The sequence below is a fragment of the Silene latifolia genome, chromosome 4, assembly GCF_048544455.1.
Source record: "Silene latifolia isolate original U9 population chromosome 4, ASM4854445v1, whole genome shotgun sequence".
NCBI lineage: Eukaryota > Viridiplantae > Streptophyta > Magnoliopsida > Caryophyllales > Caryophyllaceae > Silene > Silene latifolia.
The window spans coordinates 110,822,517-110,844,104 of NC_133529.1; the positions used below are offsets into that span (position 1 = coordinate 110,822,517).

Here is a 21,588-nt window from a genome sequence, read left to right on the forward strand (position 1 = left end):
AGGTAAATATACTTACATCTTTATGGCTCAATGCCCTTTTTCTATTATTATTTAAATAAAAACTTAAATTAATAACGATAAGATTAATATCACGTAAATCAAATTTCACCATTTTATTTCTTATTAATTACTCGATGGATTTTGTCCTTTTTTTCTCTATAGATGGTTCATTGGAGAAAAAAAACTATATGGAGAAAGAAAATATTAGAATTGCTTAAACAATTACTCCCTTCATTCCACTCAATACTATATTATAAATTAACTACAAGATTGACTATAAGTTTTTGACGGAAGACAACATTTGTGAGACAACATTTAAGTAAATATTTTTGTACCGCTATCGCGAAAAGAATTGTATATGTCACTAACTTTTTTTTTATCATTGTATCAAAGATCAAGGTAAATGTATTAAGGTTTTAAATTAAGAATTCATTTATTTATTTTATTTTCCATTGGTTATGAAGTACATCACATTTTTAACCTCGCATATTTGTTGTTTATTTCTTATTTAGGGATATTGAGATTTGTGGTGTTGTGCTATTCAAAGGTAAATATACTTACATCTTTAGACTCAATGTCATCTTTCTTCCATTATTTAAGAGAAACTTAAATTAATAACAAAAATTAATGACTAAGTGATTTTTTTTTATGTAGGGATGGTTTATTGAAGAAAGAAGACTAAGAAGAGAAATATTAGAATTACTTAAACAAATACTCTATTCATTCGACTCAATACTATATTATAAACTAACTATAAGATTGACAACATGAATGTAAATGACTAATTGTTTTTAGGTTCATAAAAAAATTAGTATTTCAAAAACTTTCAAATGTATGCTTTATTTTGATATGTGTTGTTTTTTAATCATCATTTTTCCTTAGAAAAATAACACTCATAGAATGAAATTGAATTTGCGAGGATCTCAATCTTATTGACATGGATAATAGGTAGCATAAATAATGGAGTGAAAAGCCCAAAAATTATCATTTAAGAAAGGAGTTAGATGTTAAATTAGTGAGGTGAATTAATTATCAATTATTAATAACTATAAAGATGAGAGAAATCTAAAAAGTTTATTTACATCTACACCTTAAATTTAATTTTCATTTTCTTTAATTATACACATGAGACACATGCCTATTCAAAATGGCTTTTGATAGAAAACATGATTGAGTGGAATGCTTAGTTTATCTATTTTGAAGTATACGGTTGAATCCCCAAGGTAGAAAATTTGGAGAAATGTCAAAGCACATTTTTGCTTAATATTGTTTAATGGATGAAGTATAGGGACTTAATGATCCAATTATTACGAGTTGCTCCTTTCAAATTCTTAGTTCCGCAATTTATTATAGTACTAGCTACAATATTATGGGTGCTGTGAAATGTTAGTTTTTGTCACAACAATTCTAATCGTGTGTTTTATATTAATTTCGGATTTGTTGATAAAATTTTAATATCTAATTAGTGAGGGTGTTGCATGTTTGGCGATCTTTGTTTGATAATATTATGGTTTCATGTAATGTGATTATGCGAATACCTGTATTATTAATTGATTTTAATCAGCTTCCATTGAGTTACTTGATTTTCGAATATGCGAATATTGTATTATTAATTGATTTTAATCAGCTTTCATTTGCGCATATTTGACATATCACAAAGCACGTAAAAGGATTTGAGTAACACCACTTTCCATTTAAAACCCTCATAAAAGAACGTCAAATAATGACATGGTTTTGTTAAAAGTATTTACTATATAACACTTTAATTTCTGATTTTACATAAAACTATTGTACAAAAAAACTAATTTGTCTTGATTTTATAGAAGTCTTAAACATGAAATCATATTGTAGAATGTTATGATTTGATTCACTAAAAATATCATAGTAAAAAACAAAAGATCCCGTGAATTTCACGGGTCACAAAACTAGTTATCTATAAAATACTATTAAAAGCCTAGGCTAAAATGACTCATAAACTCCACGTAGACAAAGCCACGTAGGATTATGAAAAGCCACGTAGGATTATGAAATGACACGTTTGATTAAGGAATGCCACGTGCGGTTAAAATTGCTTGAAGTTGATTATAGTGAATTAATTAATGATTAATGATAGAAGATAGAGAGATAAACTTTAACATAAATTTTCTCTCTATTCATCTTATTTTCAAAACGCTTTTTTGTCATTTAATTAGTTAACTTACCGATTTTGATGATTCGTTGTTTGACATTGAATGAGATTAACAAAGTCTTTAATTTTTATTTTTATTTTTAAAATTTTGTTGTTTTGGAAGATTTGAGAGAGAATAGAGTAGAGAGAGAGAGAGTAAGGGTATGATGGTCTTTTTTAAAAAAGAACGTCGACGATTTGTTACAAAACGTCGGCGACGTTTCGCAATCCCCAAAAAAAATCACGTAAAATTTAAAAACTAAGGTGTTGATTTATGCAGTATATATTTTACTCATTTAAACATTTCGACCCTTCCATATTACAAACATAATGTATAGTGTATACTACATTGAAAAGAAAAAGAAAAGAGAAAAAACCCATACCTCTACCACCACCACCACTGTTGACCACCCCTTTACCACCATTGTTGATCACCCCTCCTCGCTTTCCACTCCCATCCACATCGCATGTGATCGTCGACCTCCTCTTCCAAACAACGATAACCGCCAACCCCTGTCAACATCATCTCACCGACCATTAATTCACCCCAAAAGCACACCTACACCCTCCCACTCTCCCAGCACTGACCAGTACCCCGCCCGACATTGACAACACCTCACCCGCCACCTCAATCTCCTCACCGACATCATTCTCCCTGCCTCCGATCAGTATCCCTTTCCCCTTAACCCATGACCTCCCTTCCCGCCACGACACCCTAAGCACCCCCCGCCTGTGCCGCCCTACTCTTGCCGTCCTTCACCCACACCACCACTATAAAAAAAAATCAATTAACAATAAAATATTCACTCAAATACCTGTAACAAAAACCTTAATTAAAAAAAAAACAAAAAAAACAAAAGAAAAAATTTGATTATACAATTAGTGAATTAAATATATATTCAACATTCAAATCTCATTCATAATTGAGAAATCGGTGTTATTTAAGAGATGGTAGAAAGATCAATTATATGTTTTAGTTGTTTCTTTGAAAAATTATTAAATTAAATAAAAATGTGTTGCGAAAATAAACTAATATAATAAATCAACCAATAATAAGAAAATATCATATACATAAATACATTGACCAAAGTCACCAAACAACTCCAATTCTCTAAATTACAGTTTGTTTAGCTTGATTTCCTCATTTAGTTACACCCTATGCTTACATGTACATCATTTGATAAAAAGTTGTCATCTAATCATACATTCATACCTATTCTTTATTTCTTATATTTACCCTTTTTTCTCTTCAATCTAGTTAATTTTCATCCCTTTCAGGGGAAAAAAAACTATCTTGAACCCACACATCTAAATTCGTAAATATCAACATAACTAAATATATATAATTCATTTCGCGAGAAAATTGAGCATGAATTGTATAAAATGCAAACTTCTGAAGAAGCTGAACTCCCATTGTGAAAGAAACCATAAATCTTGTAACAATGACGATAAAGATATATCATCATATGTCGCAAAGAAGCGTCTTCGCTACAATGCCTTGGCTAATAGAAGTTGGTCAGGGAACCTAATGCCACCCTCTGCCTCTTGTAACAATGCCAATAAATCAGAGGATTGCTTGCATCCTCAAAAGAAAGTTAAATTTGCGCATTTTCATAGGCAAGGGAGCGTGGGCGCAATGCCATACCACCGCGAGGTGGATGATCATCTTGAAACCGGGCCAAGGTTGGTGAGGAGTGTCGGAAGAAGAAGGGATTGGAGCTTTGAGGATTTGGATTTGGATTTGGATGCTGTACAAAGGGAAGCCAAGAGACAAAAATGAACAAGTTTTTGGAAATAACCCTTGTTGCATGGTACAATCATATATATAACCTAATTAAAATATCTTTTTCAAAATATGTATTATAACTTGTATACTATCATGTATAACGGACTAACGGTAGGTCTTGTGTGCGACCGTTGTATAGTACTACATAAGAGAAGTGACCATTTTATGATAAATAACGACTATTTTATGTTAAAAGGTGATCACTTTTGTTTATTTAAAAGTGATTACTTTTTAACATAAAATGGTCACTGTTTATTATAAGATGATCACTTTTCTTCAGTCGTATGTATAATGGTGTGATGGTTTTTCCATAGTTGTGATTTGGTGAAAGCAAGTGATTTCATTTGCAAATGCAATGTCTATGTGCTTCCATTTTGCTATTTACTTGTAATATATATTATGTATTATCCCTATTTATTTTTGCAATTCACATTTTTTTTTTGTTTACGACGTAAGCTAGCGTAAATGCGTAGTTACAAAATTTGGTTACATTATGCTTAACGACCTTGCGAGCTTAGGTAGCAGTTTTTTCGTGGGTTGTGCTACTAATGACGAAGATCTTGCGAACATAAACTTGGTATAATATAGATTCTCACTTAAGATCGTTACATAAATTTACACTATCCCTCATCACAGAGGAGCTTCAACAAGTGACAAGAACAAACTATTAGGACATCAGTTATGGTACAACAAACAAAAGCCGCCTACGATAAACAGCAGCAGATTAATCAGTTCGGTTGGTTGTCTGGACCTCCATACATGTAAACATAATCTCTTGGCATTCTATCTTCCTTAACGGTTTTGGGCATCTAATCGTCCAGGCAATGAACTAAATTGAGAACCAGCTCCAATCAAAGATAACTAAACGAAGCAGGATAACTGCAACCCCGAATCTGCATCCTGAATATTGAAGGATTTAACAGTGAGGAACCAAATGGCAAATGCAGCAGGGTTGAGATGGTCTAGTATCATCATAATCTGAGACCATTCAACTAAAATCCCCATCCACATAGCCATTACCCGCTAGAAACCGAAAACAAGAAAGAACTACCACGTAATATGTGTCGGCTTCAGGGGTAATTTTATAACGTGACCATCTCGTATGAGAATTTATACATATAACATTCCACTTACCATTGTCGATGTGCTTGGGAAGTAAAAGTCTAGTTCCTCTTCAATCTAGCCTCAGCTTTCCAGTTTCTTCTCCCTAGTTTGCTTCTCACATTCTCAGTATTGCTTGGTTTTTCTGATTCGGAAGTGCCAGAATGAAAATTTGGCAACTGTTCGGCACCAGGTAAAGACAGGCCAGTTGAAGCAATTCCATTGGACATTGTTTCTTGCTTAACTGTATGAAGGTGAGCCCTCCTGGCATCCTTTTTCCAATCTCGCTTGCAATGTACACGAGTTACAGCTTCAACTACAGGTACATCTGTTGGCAATACAATCATCTGCATCTGGGATGACTGTTGGGTCCCACAAAGCTTGCTGGAATCGGTTCGAATGCGTTTCTTTTCCCTGTACCTACGTTGCCGTTCTCGGCTTTTTAGCCGACGGTTCATGACATCATTGAAGCTAATGCCAATTTCGTTTGGATTAGGAGATTCCATAACACAGCGGTCCTGTTATAAGCACCCTTTAGAGAGACAGGTGTTAAAACTTAAGGATATCATGCTAGTATGCGAGTATGTGGAGATACATTCAATAAGCTAGATTCATGTAATGAGAAGACTGGGGAACATCCAGAGTAAAGAAGGAAGGTAATGTAAATTGTTGTAGACGTAGACAGCATAATCTTTACCATAGCAAAACAGGCTTCGGAAGCACCCCTAGAAACCTAGATGAACGGGTTAGGAGTTTATCTAGCATTCTAGCTTTGCCATAGGTCTGAGGTTCGAATTCCAGTGAATGCAGCACTAATAGAAAATAGGAGGGAGAGCTTTATTTCCCTCGGGTCCTACCAAAGTAACAGCTTAAACCTAATTTATTACACCGAAATAAAAGAAGAAAACAATGGCTCCTAAAGCAAAAGGGAATGCCATCATGCCAAATGTACACAGTACATGTATTAAACGAGTATCCTGTTGTTGATTAGTTACGTTGCATCAAACTGATTGTGAACTTAAGACAGTATATAATTTCTCCATCTCTTTCGAAATATATATACAGAGACACATCACCTTGAATAGAGTTGTTGACAGATGGGCGAAAGCTACTGAAATCGGAAATCTATTTAAAAAAAAAGCGTATGCTGAATAGAAAGAAATACTTTTTTTGTGTGGCGAGTACAGATACACATTTATTAATACCCAGAGTGCAATATATTCCAGCACAGGGTGAGCTAGTTACGACACAAAAAACATTGTTGGAAAAGAACATTAATTATGTTTTTTGTGGATCAAATTCCACGCAGTCTTCTCCTTGTGACTTCAAACTAATGAAGTTGGAGGACTCTTCTCAGTGAAACTTATGGTTTCACCTGCTTGAAAGGTTTTCAAGTATTTAAGGTCGGAAAAGAGTACACTGGATACAAGACTTAGGAGCCTAGTTGGAATTATACGTACTCGGAATATGAGCACATTTTGATGTCAAATAGAAGCTCACTGTAAGAAAAATGTGGAATCATTAAGGAATATCTAATTCACAAAAAAAAAAAAAAACATCAAAAGAATTACTTCTCGCTCTATCCTCCTTTCATTTTCTAGTTTAACCCAAGAAATGCGTATTACTTGTAAGCTACTCCTACTTTCTTTACATAGTCTCACACAAAAAGCAATCAAAGCATATAGACCATACATGCAGCTGGTTTGCATCCATAAATTGAGACCCAAAATATATAAGCCAAATTATGCATATTTTTCATAAAATTGGTCGAGTCCGACACTTGGACACGTACCCGTGTCGGATACTTTTAAACGAGTCTGAGCAACATAGCTAGGGAGTGTGCAACAAAATTGTACCTACCACCAGTTCTTCACTTTCACTTATCCTGGACAGTGCCAGGGTTACAAATTTCAGAGAAAGCAAAAAATATCTCTTACATACGATACTACACTTTTCCGAGTACCTCTTACAGAAGGTTACATACGGATCTTTAGAAAATAGAAAATGCTTTGGTGAAATCTAAACATCTATAACGATCAAATCAGATACAGTTTACAGACACATAAATTCCGTATATAGAAATGTGAGCAACCACTATAACATATTAGCCATCCACTCATTTAATGCCTCACATAACCCATCTGGAACTCTGGAAGTAGATATATCCATGTCATTACCTACTCAACTTCCCTTTCATGAACTAACAACTCTATGTGACTATGTATCTCTTAGCTGAATAATGCTTAATTTCAAACAATGCTACACATTTCAAACAACTCCTGCAATATTTCAGAAGTATGTATGGAAATTTCGAGAAATGTAAACAGTCTATTTGAATGGCGGGGTCAGCGAATTACACTGGTTCATCCATAAGATCACTCTCTTTCAGTCACCAAGATCATCCAACTAGTTGAAGATCATATAGGAACTCTAATCACTATCCTGATGAGCTCTAACAAATGTTACACAACACCCAGTAAAAAAGATTGAAAATTTCCAGACCAAAATAAACCCTAGATTTCCTCTTCATCCCACTAAAAAGCTCCTAAATTGAAGTCTAAAAAAAAAACAGAACTTTCAGCTTGCCACCAAAAATAACCAGAGTTCAAAGCACACATAATTGAACCAAACATATATACCAAAATCATATTTAAACAAATTAACACAGAAAAAATAATGAAAATTGATTTGGGTATTTGATTTAAGCACTTAATAAGGGGATTGAGCTGAATTTCAAAGTAAATAAACGAAATTTATCAAATGATGCAGACTGCAGGGATAATGTAATCAATCGAGAACAATAAATGAAACTCTTAAGAAGATGAAAGACATAGTAGAGAGATTATGTATGCTCACCTACACAACACACAGGTGGTGTGAATTGAAGATTTGAGAAGAATGTGATGAGCAAGCTGAAGGCTGAAGCTGTCACTGATGATGAAATAAAATGAGATTTTGACTCCAAATTCTATGAATTTGAACAAGGTTTGGACTTGGGTCTTGGGAGTTGGAGGTTGATGTCCGAATGCACATTGTAGGATTTAGTGACCAGAAGGTTGGTTTAATTACTTGCAAGTAGACCTGTCAAAACTCGACCCGACCCGAAAACCCGACCCGACCCGACCCGTTTTCTTAGGGTTACAAACCCGGTTTTTTCGACCCGCGACCCGTTTGACCCGAACCCGAAATGACCCGTTATTTTAGGGTCGAGACCCGACCAACGGAATCGACCCGTTGGGTCAAGGGAAAATCATGAATTTTATTAAAAATATTATTATTTATATATTATATTTGAAAATATAGTTAAAAAATTATTTTTTTATTACTTAAAATTAAAAATTCAACTACAAAGTCAATTTTATATAACTTTTATAATATTTAATAATAAAATAATTATTAAAAAAACTTTATTTTAATAATTATATCAATATAATTATTGTATATGATGAATATGACTAAAATAATAATTTTAAACATATTTTAATTTTTAAAAATATATTTTTAGAATTAAAAAAATCGTTTAAAAAAGGCGTTAAAAATTATTTCTTGATCCGTATTCTGACCCGACCCGTATTCTGACCCGACCCGTATTCTGACCCGACCCGTATGACCCGACCCGGGACCCGACCCGCCCGACCCGTTTAACAGGTCTACTTGCAAGTAGTCTTTGGCAAACTGAATTAGTACCTGACACTTGATTTAATATGAATTGAACCGAAACTAAACCAAGCTAAGACACAATCGAGAGATACCCAAACCTGAATACACTTGAACGTGATATTAACCGAACCGATTAACTCGAATTAAAAATATGTATTTTATTACAAAACAAATCTACTTTAGGAGTTTTTCATTTATTTTTTATTTAACAAAGATACTACGAATGATTATATTTGAATTGAAAAATATAATGTATGTTAATCCAAACTACTGAAATCCAGCTTATAAATTATGACCCGAAACTCAACCGTACTCAACTCAAGATAGGACAAATTGATTTTGGTGGCTAACCAAAATGAACCCAACCGAAATCAAACTTAAACTGAAATTAAGGTCTACCTGTAACACCCCCGCACACCAGGACACCTTACCAAGTACCATCCCAGTGTATGAAGGTGTTACCATCTCGGTCACCCGAGGTAGTAGATCAAATAGATAATAAAGGACATTTATAAATTAATTACTTTAATTCTTTACAAGCAAATACAAAGCTGATTACAAGTGATAGCTATGACTACTATGGAACTCGTACATTAGAACATCTAAGCCGGTAGCGTGATGACTCGACTCCCTTCATGCCCAACAACAACAACCACTGTACCTGTTAAGCCAACTGCTCACCATTCCCGAATGGATCACCACAGTTTTGAAAACACAACACGGGGTCAGTTACTGAACAATCAAAATAAGACAAATATGATAAGTAACCAGCTGATCATCCACCATCTCCGGTCTCCCGATCTCACACAGTAACCGACTACACACCGAAGTGTGTAGCCCTGCCAGACTACCTATCGCAACAGGTAGCCCACGCCGCCAGTGGGGGACCGCAGCCAATCCCCACCAAAATCCCGCTCATCAACGAGCGATAACCCTGTCCCTTAATGTGCACATCCCCTCCCGTGACGGGTTCCACAGAGGGCGAACTAGGGCGTGAAGCCACTCCCGCAAGTGACTCCACCACAACCATCACAACATCGTCACAACCACCACCACACCACCAACACTTCGATGATCAGCAGAGAACAGTAAAACATAATACAATCACATTCTTAAATCAATTAACAGTAGCTGAGTAGGGAAACCCTAACTTATCGCCAACCATGAAAATGCATCCACACACAGCCAAGCAAGACTCCGAGACGCATCTTACAATGATGACACATCCTATTATACAACTACTTCCAACAATCTACTGAAAGAGACTACAAAGCAGCGACTTACCTAATAACGCAGACCGACGGTGACACGGACGACGACCACGCACGCATCCTTCCTATGCAAACCCCGTCCTTCCCATGGTTGAGGTGTAGGCTACTTATATGAGAGTGTGTGGAGGTAGGGGTGATAGGTGAGAGAGAGGTAGGCTAGGGTTAGAGGAAGAGGAACTGTCGAAAATGGGAAAAATGAAATAAATCTTGCGAACTTGCATTTTTTATATCGACGCGTCACAGCAGCCATACTCGGTCGAGTATAAACAATACTCAGCCGAGTGGTCCCTGCTAGGTCGAGTACAAACACTCTCGTAAGGTACCTATCTTAACCTAGTCTCTCACCTATCCCTTCTTAAGGTCTTTCCTGGTCAAAGGGTCGGTCAAAAGAGTCTTTAAACATCGTGGGTATTACACTACCAGAATCAAATCAATCTGATTTGAATCCGATTCAAAATTGAGTCAAATGACCTGTTTGTCATGAATACTTAGAAGTACTAAAGGTGGCCACGAGTTAGGTTCTGGTCGGTCCGGACTATGTCCTTTTGGCTTTGAACCTACCGATGGCACGCGGTGGGCTCGGCGGGCATAAGCAAAGTGTCCCATGCTTGGGATCAATCAACTTGTGGTTGGGTTGGGCCAGTCAGAGCAGGTGTGCTAAATCAAATTACTTATTTATGCTAGGGTCCAGAAATTGGGACCCGGAATCATCTCAGGTTCGAGGACGGGTTGGGCCTGGTCTTAGAGTGACCACCCAGACATGGCCATGAGGAGACCTAAGTGGCTTGGTCAGGCCTACATGTGCTAATTGCCAGTTCTACATGAACCACCAAAGAATAAGTTGTGGATTACTAGTTTAAGGTTATGTCTACGGTAAAATATATTTGAACTTTTATTTTATTGAGTGATATTATGTTGTTCTAAAAGGAAATGAAATGGATGTTGAATATATTGAGATTCGTTTTCTAAACTAAATTTGAGTTTATAAGCAATTTAAGGACCATAAGTTTTGACTTAAAAACTTATATGTGGCTTGTTAGATGATAAAATGAACCTTTATTTCTTTTAAGGATAAAAAGATGATTCATCCTCAATAGAAAGGGTGACCAACTTGAGGAGTGTGATTTGCAGGTGATAGTTCGTTGTTTCGGGTCTACCAAACACATTTATATTACTTAACTTAATCAAAATGAATTGGGTAAGTCAAGGTCTATCTATAGTGTAATACTCTGAATTTCTAGTTGGTTACTCGGTTGAGTAGGGGTCAGTACCCGACCGAGTGGGCCTTACTCGTTTGAGTGGCTGAGGACCGAGTAGGATGTGAGTTTAAACCTTAGCCTGCTGACGAGTCATAATTATATGCATATTTACGCCTCCCCTTAGTTGCTTTTGTAACGGTTTTGTTCTATTATATGATGATTATATGACGTTATTGCTAGAATGTCGATACTTCCGCCTTTTGGTGTTTTTAATGAAGAATAGATGCATTTGTGGACAAGTGGATGATAATGAACACCGCGAAGTCGGCAAGACAGAGCACTAAAAATATGGCACGGAAACCAAGAAGAATGGACAAGAGAAAAGAGAAGAATACACGAAGAAATCATGCGGAGGATTAGTATACTCGATCGAGTCTGGGAGTACTTGATCTAGTGGAGGTGTACTCGATCGATTAAGCATGGACTCGATCGTGGATACATTGTTCTGACGACTTTTCGCGCAAGTTTCCTAAGTCGGTTTATGTTTATTATAAATACCCAATTCGTACTCTATTGTATTTTTACGTCTTATTTTACCTAGTTACGCCACTTTTACACTAAAGTCTCTCAAAAACCATTAGACTAGTTTAGCTTACATTACTTTCGAATCTAGAATTTGTTCATCCCTGATTTACTACGGTATTCATTCAAATCTCTTTCAAATATTCATTATTCATCTCTTATGTCTTTAGTTATATTTATTATTCATATTATTGTTGTTATTTCTTCTAGTATACGTAGCTAATTTCATTATCTAGGTTGAAAGGGAATCTAGATTGTTAGAAGGGGGTTAATTAATGAATTGATTGTTGAACTCCTCTTAATTGTTGTTCAATTATTGTCTTACTTCTAATTGATTAATTACTGATCAGAATTGGTTAATTAGTCTTACAAACTAGGCTTTTCACCGACTGGGCTAAAACTACTATAGGCTGCGACAATTGAATAAACTGACTTAATGATAGCGACCGCATGTTAAGTTTAGATCTAAAGGACATAATAGAATCGACCGATCTTATGACCTTAAACAATCTAATTGCCCAATCAATGAATTAAATCTCACCCCTGGATGACTGACCTAGAGAACCCGATCCCTAGACTCTTTAATATTATTGAATTTGTCTTTTAATTTATTGCAATTAGTTTAGAAATCAACAAACAAATCCCTTCAAGAAAACTGTTACTTTAAGATGGACTTAGATAAAAACGAACTAGAACGTTAACGCCTCCCTGTGGATTCGACCCTTTCTTGCCACTAGCTACCAGTTAGTAGTAATTTAGGATTATTTTGATATTGGCCACACGATTAAATCCTTATCAAATTTGGCGCCGTTGCCGGGGAGACAACAATTTTCCTGTTTATTTTTATTTATTTTTGTCTTTCATCTCAGGGAGTGTAGATACCCAGTATTTGTTGAATCCCCAACAAACACCCGATAATTATCGGACTACAACATGTTTAGGAATCGCAGCGTTTAATCGACAGTTTTGTATAACTATACGTCGAAAAACTCAAAACGATTTCGAAAACAAAATATTTCAAAAGTACCTGGAGTATTTTATGCACGACGACGGGGTCGCAATGACACTAACTACAGTCAAAACAGACACCAGATCAAAAACCGACTCAAAAATTCAAATCCCGACTCCAACAACGAGTCAAACCGAGTCAAACACAAAAAACAAACATCACAAAGCTTCCATGTTATGTATTTCCGGAATACTTGAATGGTTAAGTACAAATCATGCCATCCAAAACATAGGATAGAACAAATCATGATTTCAATTGCGTGATAGTGACAAGACAGCTCGAAGACTCGCAAAATGGCTCGCGTCTCTTCGTGTAGCCAATGCGGCCACGTCGCCCAAAACGCACACAACCACCCATTTCTCTATAAATACCCACCTTCACACACCATAATCCTTACGCGAGTATCCGCCCCTCATCTCTCCCTTAAAATTCTCGACTCGACTTCCACTATAACGAAAACGCGGGATACCGACGGAAAATTTAAGGCCATACTGACGGCTTTTCCGTCGGTATTTCCATTTACTGATGGAAATTCGGTCGGAAAAGTGGTCGCTTATTTCGTCAAGAAAAACCCGTCCGACGGAATTTCCGTCGGTATTTCAAAACACTGACGGATCACTGACGGGAATTCCGTCTTTATTTCTAGCTAGGAAGTGACGGATTATCCGTCAGTTTTTTATCATTACTGACGGAATTTCCGTCAGTATTCCTTGACACGTGGCATTTCATGTGTTTTTCTGAAATCATATTAAAAGAATAGAACTGACGGAATTTTCGTCAGTTTTTTGCATTACCGACGGAAATTCCGTCGGTTTTTGCTGACACGTGGCGTTTTCATGTGATTTCTGGAAAAATGGGGAAAATAGGTAGTGACGGAAAATCCGTCAGTTTTTACAAAATACTGACGGAAATTCTGTCGGTTTTAATAAAAACCAGGCTGGAAAAAAACTGACTTTTGCCCCACGACGATGCTTTTTGCATCGTTTCAAATACAGCCACGATGCCTATTTGGATCGTTTCAAATATAACCAAAACCTGCAAAACACATACAATCGTCGACCGCCAAGTGGGAATTCATTTTCACGTCGACCGCTAATGCGGGAATCCATTTTCACGTCGACCGCTAATGCGGGAATCAATAGACAACAAAAGAGAATTAAAAACAAAACATACATCAATGACTACTTTTTCAATTAACATAAACTAACATGATTTATTTTTCATTTTACATATCATCTAGTCTAATTATCATTTTAAAAACTAACATGAATAATTTTTCAATTTACATATCTAGTCTAATTATCATTTTAAAAACATTAACATTTCACAAAATTTAACAATAATCTAATTAACAAAAAAATTAGATGCATACATTAAAACCGTCACAATCAACATTTAAATAAAATTGGCTTCTATCCTAAGTCAGCAAGCATCAACATCAACAATAATTCAACAATAATTAAAACAATAACTAATATTCTAATTCAATTAAGATAATTAAACAAAAAAAAAAATAAAAGACAAATACCTAATTAGCTCCACAAAGAAAAAAAATGAAAAAGAAGGATGAGAAAGAGGAAAGGTGACGACGGCAGGAGGGGCGGCGGCAGGGGTGGTGGCGGCAGGAGGTGGCGGCGGGAGGCTATGGAGAAAAAAAAAACAATTAAAGGAAAAGGAAAAAGAGAAAGGAGAAAAGAAGAAAAACACAAAAACTTACCTTATATTGATGGCGACGGCGTGGTGGTGTTGTTGGTGGTGGTGGCGGCGCCGGAAGTGGAGGAGGGTGGTGGTGGTGTCAGGTTTTAAGGTGGTGGAGGAGGGTTTGGCGATTTGTAATTTTGGGGGAAAATTGGTAAAGTGATATTGAATGGATCCCGTATTTGAGACAAGAGGAAGGACTGACGGAAATCCCGTCAGTTAAATAGGATTCCTGACGGAAATTCCGTCAAGATTTCTAAAAAACTGACGAAAATTCCGTCATAGGCGCACTTTACCAGACCAATAACGCATCAATTTTACACGTCATCTAATTTAGACTACTGACGGAAATTCCGTCAGTTTTTTCAAAATCCTGACGGAATTTCCGTCACTGGGACAATTATTGTGACAGGTTGTCACACACCTGTGTTCAAAAAAATAAAACATGTGACGGAAATTCCGTCAGTTTTTGTGTTTTACTGACGGAATTTCCGTCAGTTTTCCCAATTGCCATACAGCTGTCATGCACTGTTGGGTGTGGCAGCCAATGACGGAATTTCCGTCAGTTTTTTGGAAATACTGACGGATATTCCGTCACATGTTTTTTAGCGCCATTGACTTTGTCAACGCACCAATTACTCGTGACGGGAAATCCGTCAGTAATTGATCCCGACGGAAATTCCGTCAAAAATCCGTCAGTATCCCAAGTTTTCTGACGACTTGTTTTTTCCGTCGGTATGACCGTCACTATGCCGCGTTTTTGTTGTAGTGTTCTTAAGTCACAAACCGACACGTATTTTCGACCTACCGATCGAAAATACAAGCCATACACATTGTTTGGTACCGTCATCGTGCATTAAATCACTTGACCGACCATCTCGACCAACTACACCATCACTAAACTTAACAAAACACTCTTTACATTGCTAAAACGGTTTTCAACCGAGTTTTCCGACCTAACAAGTTGTTACACTTTTGTCGATTTCTCGTCTCAAGCCTAGCAAGTAAGTATGAGGTGTAATAATCCTCTGCTTTCATGTCTCTTATCTGTTTTATGACCTTAACATGCTAAAACATGCATAACATGGTCTAAAATACGGATCGAATGAGCCAAAATCGAGTTTTGACCGAAAACAGAAGACCCTAAACACCACTAGGTGCCTCGCGCCTCAATGGGGTGCCCTGGTCAGAACTCAAACGTGTTTGAGTTCATTCTTTCCATTTTTTAAACCGGTTTTTACCATTTCAAATCATTTTTATGATAAATATTTTTAACCATAAAATATTTTCACCCTTGGTTCCTTATACCATGACGGTTTAATCCGTGTTTCGGTAATAATATTTGGTTAATTACACTTTAAAAGGTATTTTAAAACCTTTTATTTCATTTCTTTACATTTCAAAACCAACATATTAGTCATACATGCAAAGTCATCCTTGGTTCCACATACCATGTCGGTTTAAATCCGAGTACGATGGTAAACATTGACTAATTACAAAAAAATGAACTTAATACAATTAGTTCATAATTATTTTTCAAAACTATTCATGTCATTGCAAAACCGAACCCGACATCGAATATCGTCAATACAATGGTGATTATTCAAGTCCCGTTTCTCACATTAACACAAAAGCGGTCTAAACGACCTTTTCAAACAAAGATGGGTTCAAACACCCTCTTTACAAACCATTTTAAAAACGTTTTTAACAGGCATAAGACGTCCCTTGGACAATCTGCTGACTCGCGCCTAAACAGGCCAACTATTTTCCAGTTTTCAAACCAGGACAGGTCTGCTTACATCGCCTGACGGCTCGCGCCTTAATAGGCTGCCTGATGCAGACCCTGCTTCTTTTCCAGCACTTGTCTAGGACGATCCCGACTTCGATTAACCCGAATACAGGACGGATCATATGACAAGTCTGCCCTTTTTATACCGTATTTGCAAAACGCCTTTCTAAGATAAATGGATCACGTTATGCACCATAAACCTAACTCGGTAAATGGATGTTTAATTTCCGTCTTGCATGCAAATCAACATTAATCCAACTTGACATTAATTACTTGATATTTGGATAAATAACTGACATAGAAAGCTCACATGTTAGGTTTAAACTTGTGGATGCGCATTCATGCATTTACCCGTTTTATCAACTTTTGCATTTAACCAACCAAGATCGATCAGTAGTGGCCGCTACCGCGGGCGGGATTGGGTGTTCAATTAAAGGGCTTCCCAATATGTACCTTCACCTCTTACTCATAAATTTTGGATAGTGAACGGCCTTATCCAGGGCATACGAGAGTCATTCTAAAGATAGGATGCTAAAGAGGGACGACTCCTTATCTTTAGTACCTATGTCAAACACCGCTTTTTGCCTTGGTTGACCTAGGTATAAAGTGGATTCGAACGGGTTCCAAGCATCCCACAAATGCTTGGTGGCGACTCCGAACGTCTCTTACATCGTTTCGAGACCCTTGCCGAAACGAAACCGACCGATCTAAAATGATCCGGTCGAAAGCATTTTTATGCCACCGTGCGTGGCTTTCAGACTGCTGCCATGTCCGCAGATCGGATGGGCGTCGCAGGTGGCCCATGTCCATAAGGAGCATCAGTTCCTTAAGACAGTTTGATATTTTTCTTGTTAGTTCTGTGTATGCACATGTCTAACAAGTCAGAGATTATACCTTTTGATCCCGAACCAGAGAGGACTTTTCGGTACAGACGGAATTTTCAGAGAGAAATTAGTCAGGTGGAAGACTTGAGTACACTTGATGCCTATTACGAGCTTTTTACAATTGCAGAAGATCAGTCCTTAGAAGAGGATAAGCCAATTTATGCCACAAATCCAATAAATATGCCTACTCTTGCTAGTCATTCCGAGCCCACTTTGGCTTCTATCCCCAAGAGATTCAAGCTTCCTACTACTGATAAAGGCACTTTTGAGAATCGTCCATCCTATATCAACTTAGTGGAGCGAAACTTATTTGGAGGAGGAGCTAATGAGGATCATGCCAAGCATATGGAGAAATTTACTGATTATTGTTGCTCCATTCCACTAACTGCTGGAGTAACACAAGATCAAGTGAAGCAGGTCCTTTTCCCGTTTTCTTTGCGAGGTGGGGCGGCCGAATGGCTCCGAGACTTGGACATGGAATCACATGGTGTTACTGATTGGAATACCTTAGCTCTTGCATTCTACAAGAGATATTTCCCACCTCAAAATACTAATGCACTACGAAGTCAGATTACAAGTTTTAAACAAGGTTTTACTGAAGACCTTAATGAGGCATGGATCCGTTTCAAAAGGTTGGTTCGTTATGTTCCCCACCATAGCTTTCAGATCTGGTTCCTTTGCAACCAATTCTACAATGGGTTATATGATGATCACCGAGCCCTTCTTGACTCCTCTACCAATGGGAGATTCCAAAACAACACCAATGATGATACTGCTTGGAAATTGATAGATGAGATGGCTACTCACACTGTTGAGTATGGTAACCCAAGGAGAAGTACGAGAGGGAATGGTTGTGATAGTGCAGTTGCAGCACAGTTGGAGGCCTTAACTGCCTAAGTAGCAGAATTGAAGACATCCCGGTCCTTGGGAAAGCAGCAAATGGTTCATGCCATGGTTCAATAGAAGATGCCTTGTGAAAGATGTGGTATTGATGGTCATATTGCGGCCAGATGTATGAGTACAATTGAACAAGTGCATGCCTTTTAATCATTTAAGCAAGGTACTCCCTATTCCGGCTTCTTCCCTGAAAGAAGTTAGAAAGTATTTAATCAAACCTCGCAGCAGAATGCCTATATTATTCCTCAGAATCGTGGTTATCAACCATAAGGGAATTTTGTTAAGCAAAACCAATGAGGTCAATAATTTTAGCAGATGCAACCTCCGAATAATGATATGGCAGAGATGAAGGCTATGTTGCAACAAACCTTGATGATGCAATAAAAGTAGACGGCTCAAAAGCCGAACTTGTGGCTCATAATAAGATGTTGGATACGCAGGCTGCTCAATTGGCAGTTTAAAATCCTTCAAAACAGCCTGGAACGCTTCCACCTCAAGGTAAGCAAGCACATGAACAAGTTAATGCTATTTCTCTGAGGAGCGGTACTACTTATAAAAGTCCAAAGATGCCTATTGTTGAAGATGAGGTCCTCTACATGAATCCTAAGGGATTGGGTAACCTGGAGTTGAGTGATGACGAGAATGAGTTGAGCAAAGCTAAGACACGAGGCAAGAAGAAAGTCGAAAAGCTGAAAATACCGGGTATACTCGATCGAGTGGCCCTGAACTCGATCGAGTATCCCACCCTGATGACGCTGTTTCTCGTTTTTCAGCTACGTCAATTGGAGAAAATAGGGTACTCGATCGAGTGACCCCTGGACTCGATCGAGTAACCCCCCTGATTGATGACGGTGGTTCAAAAACATCGAGTAAAGCGAAAGAAGCCGAGCCGATTAAAATTGCATTACCTGTTTCACACCGATTATAGAAATCCAAGCTTGATCAGCAGTTTGGAAAGTTCATGGAAGTAGTGAAGAATCTTTAAGTTAGTGTGCCATTTACTGAATTGGTCACTCAAGTGCCGGCTTGTGTGAAGTTTTTAATGGAGATATTGACAAAGAAGAGGCCTTTTAATGATGTGGAGACGGTCACGTTCCCTGCAGAGTGCAATGCCGCATTGCAAATCAATTTATCTCCTAAACTTAAGGATCCAGGGAGTTTCTCTATTCCTTGTCATATTGGTAGTATTGTTATAGATAAAGCCCTTTGCGATTGGGGGGCTAGCGTTAGTGTTATGCTGTATTCTATTTGTAAGAAGTTAAATATGGGTCAACTACGTGTTACTAACATGACCTTGCAGATGGCTAGCAGATCTCTTAAACGCCCTCTAGGTGTTTTAGAGGATGTTCCAGTTAGAGTGGGTAAATAATTTATTCCAGTTGACTTTATTGTTATGGATATGGCTGAGGACTCCCAAGTCCCTATTATTCTAGGAAGACCATTCCTACACACAGCGAGGGCGGTCTTAGATGTTAGGGATGGTAGTCTTACACTAAAGATTGGGGATGACACTATCACTTTAATTCTCGAAAAGGCATATGCTATCATCCCAATTTAGAAGCTACATGTCATATGATTAACACTGTTGATTATATTTTTGATGATTCATTTGCTTTGTGTTTGGACAGGAATCAGTCTGACGCCCCTGCTGTTGCGTCAGGACCATAGAGCAAGGAAGTAGATGAGATAGATGTTGGAATATGTGTCCTCCGACAATAATGCGATCACAACTGTCGATCATGTTGATCACATGTTTAAATCTCATTTTAAGAATACATGTGGGATGTAATATTTTATAGTCAACTGGTCCACATATATCGGTAATGATTGGCTGACTAGAGTTTGACATTACTGTCGTGCGACGGTGGTGATCAGTTGATCCCCTTTGGTCATACCTAAAGGGTAACACTCTTAATTGAATATTTAATTGATCGTATGACGATACGAGTTAATTAAATTACTTAAAATTGACGGACGATTTTGGAAGTAATATTTACGTGTCTCATTGTAATTTGATTAAATAAGTTTTATTACTTAGATGAAATTATTGTTTACGGAAACAATTAAAACGGAATGAATAAATTATTATAAATACAGAATGTTGTAGTTTATAATTCGGAAACACTTTTTGGTACAAGTAATTATGAATTACTAGGTTAATTTTATAAGTGACATATTTTATTAATATGTTGATTTTTAATTGTTAAAAATACATTTTATACACATAACATCATGGAACATGTTACATGTGACAAATAAATTGTAAAATGGACTTTTCATTTTACAATATATGTACCGAAATAATGGGGTGGGTTGGGGTTTATATTATGTTTTATATTATATAAGAAGCATAATCATTAAACCTAATTGATAGCCATGCACACCTAGTTGCTTTTGTGAAGAGCATCTTGGTCATGCATTGGCCCTTGCCACCCCCTATACCCGGTTTTCCTAGAGCAAAGGCAAAGGGTTTTTACAATTTATATTGTGATATACACTAAGACATTCTCTAGTGTATTATTCATTCTTTGCACAACCAAAAACTTAGAGAAGTTTAGAGAAATAAAACTCTAAAATTCCTTCCTCTCTATACCGAAATAATAGAGATCAAAATAATAGTTTTGGGTCATTTTAGTAAGATTATAATTATTCTAGATCAAGTAATAATAGTCTTTTAAGAGGTTATCTTGGGTATTCATCTTTGGGAGGGATTCTAAGCTTGAATCTTTGTTCATCCATATAAGGAAATCTCAAGAACAAGTAAGAAGGAGATCTTACTTGTGCCCTTTAATCCGAAAATCCATAGTAAGAATAACGATTTCTTCTCTATTTCTATTTATGTTTGCATGCATAAGATCTAGATTTAATTTTATGACTAAATTAAATTGTAACATATATGAATATGTCAAATAATGAGATTAATAATTATAACAAGTGGTATCAGAGCCTTAGGTTGTTTGCATGCGAATCGGTTATTGTTTTTCCGAGTTATAAGATTAACAAACAAAACTTATAAGTTTGTGTTTATTATGACATATCACGAAATTTATTTGAATGTTAAAGTTTCTGGTCCTAAAATGTATTTAGGATATTTTGGTTTATTTATGGATTTTATTGTTCATTTTATATAATAATGGCATTAAAATGTGATTTTTATGATAAAAATGTCATTTTTGGACTAAAAATAGCTAAACTTCGATTTTTTCAGTGGTTTTTGGATATGTTTTCACATATATTATCTGCTGATGTCCTGTAAAGTTTCATAATAAAATGAGTTGTTATGCTCGAAATATAGATTTTTCAAATTAAAATCGTATTTAAATAAGAAAATAGGTTAATATGAGTTATATTTCGAATCTGGTCATGAAAATTTAGTATGTTGTCACATGCAATTTTACAAGATGTGTGTAAAATATTTGGCTATAATGAAGTCTTTATGCATGATTTATGAATTTTTGATGAAAAATCACATAAATAGTGACTTTAATTAGTAAAAAATGCTAAAACATACTTCATGACTAAGGAAAAATGTCACATGTTGCATT

At 36.6% G+C, this 21,588-nt stretch overlaps 3 protein-coding genes across 3 annotated transcripts; 2 read left to right on the top strand and 1 right to left on the bottom strand.

Annotated features, from left to right (window-relative positions):
- The first annotated feature begins 3,536 nt into the window (after window positions 1-3,536).
- On the top strand, window positions 3,537-3,947 carry LOC141651927 (uncharacterized). The gene has a single exon (XM_074459617.1). The coding sequence runs from the start codon at window positions 3,537-3,539 to the stop codon at window positions 3,945-3,947; it is 411 nt and encodes a 136-aa protein (XP_074315718.1).
- A 797-nt stretch (window positions 3,948-4,744) lies between these two features.
- On the bottom strand, window positions 4,745-8,093 carry LOC141653826 (uncharacterized). The gene is made up of 3 exons (XM_074461689.1): window positions 7,911-8,093; window positions 5,088-5,586; window positions 4,745-4,853 (listed from the first exon to the last, which is right to left on the bottom strand). The coding sequence occupies exon 2, from the start codon at window positions 5,558-5,560 to the stop codon at window positions 5,117-5,119; it is 444 nt and encodes a 147-aa protein (XP_074317790.1). The 5' UTR covers window positions 5,561-5,586; window positions 7,911-8,093; the 3' UTR covers window positions 4,745-4,853; window positions 5,088-5,116.
- Window positions 8,094-18,609: 10,516 nt separating this feature from the next.
- On the top strand, window positions 18,610-19,412 carry LOC141651928 (uncharacterized). Its single transcript, XM_074459618.1, has 2 exons — window positions 18,610-18,745; window positions 19,063-19,412. The coding sequence occupies exons 1-2, from the start codon at window positions 18,610-18,612 to the stop codon at window positions 19,410-19,412; spliced, it is 486 nt and encodes a 161-aa protein (XP_074315719.1).
- The last annotated feature ends 2,176 nt before the right edge of the window (window positions 19,413-21,588 follow it).

Bases quoted from the DNA above. Each gene is read 5' to 3' on its own strand.
- LOC141651927 (XM_074459617.1), top strand. From the start codon at position 3,537: ATGAATTGTATAAAATGCAAACTTCTGAAGAAGCTGAACTCCCATTGT.
- LOC141653826 (XM_074461689.1), bottom strand. From the start codon at position 5,560: ATGGAATCTCCTAATCCAAACGAAATTGGCATTAGCTTCAATGATGTC.
- LOC141651928 (XM_074459618.1), top strand. From the start codon at position 18,610: ATGCCTATTGTTGAAGATGAGGTCCTCTACATGAATCCTAAGGGATTG. The intron at 18,746-19,062 runs GTATACTCGATC...TGGTCACTCAAG, and splicing joins CGAAAAGCTGAAAATACCGG to TGCCGGCTTGTGTGAAGTTT.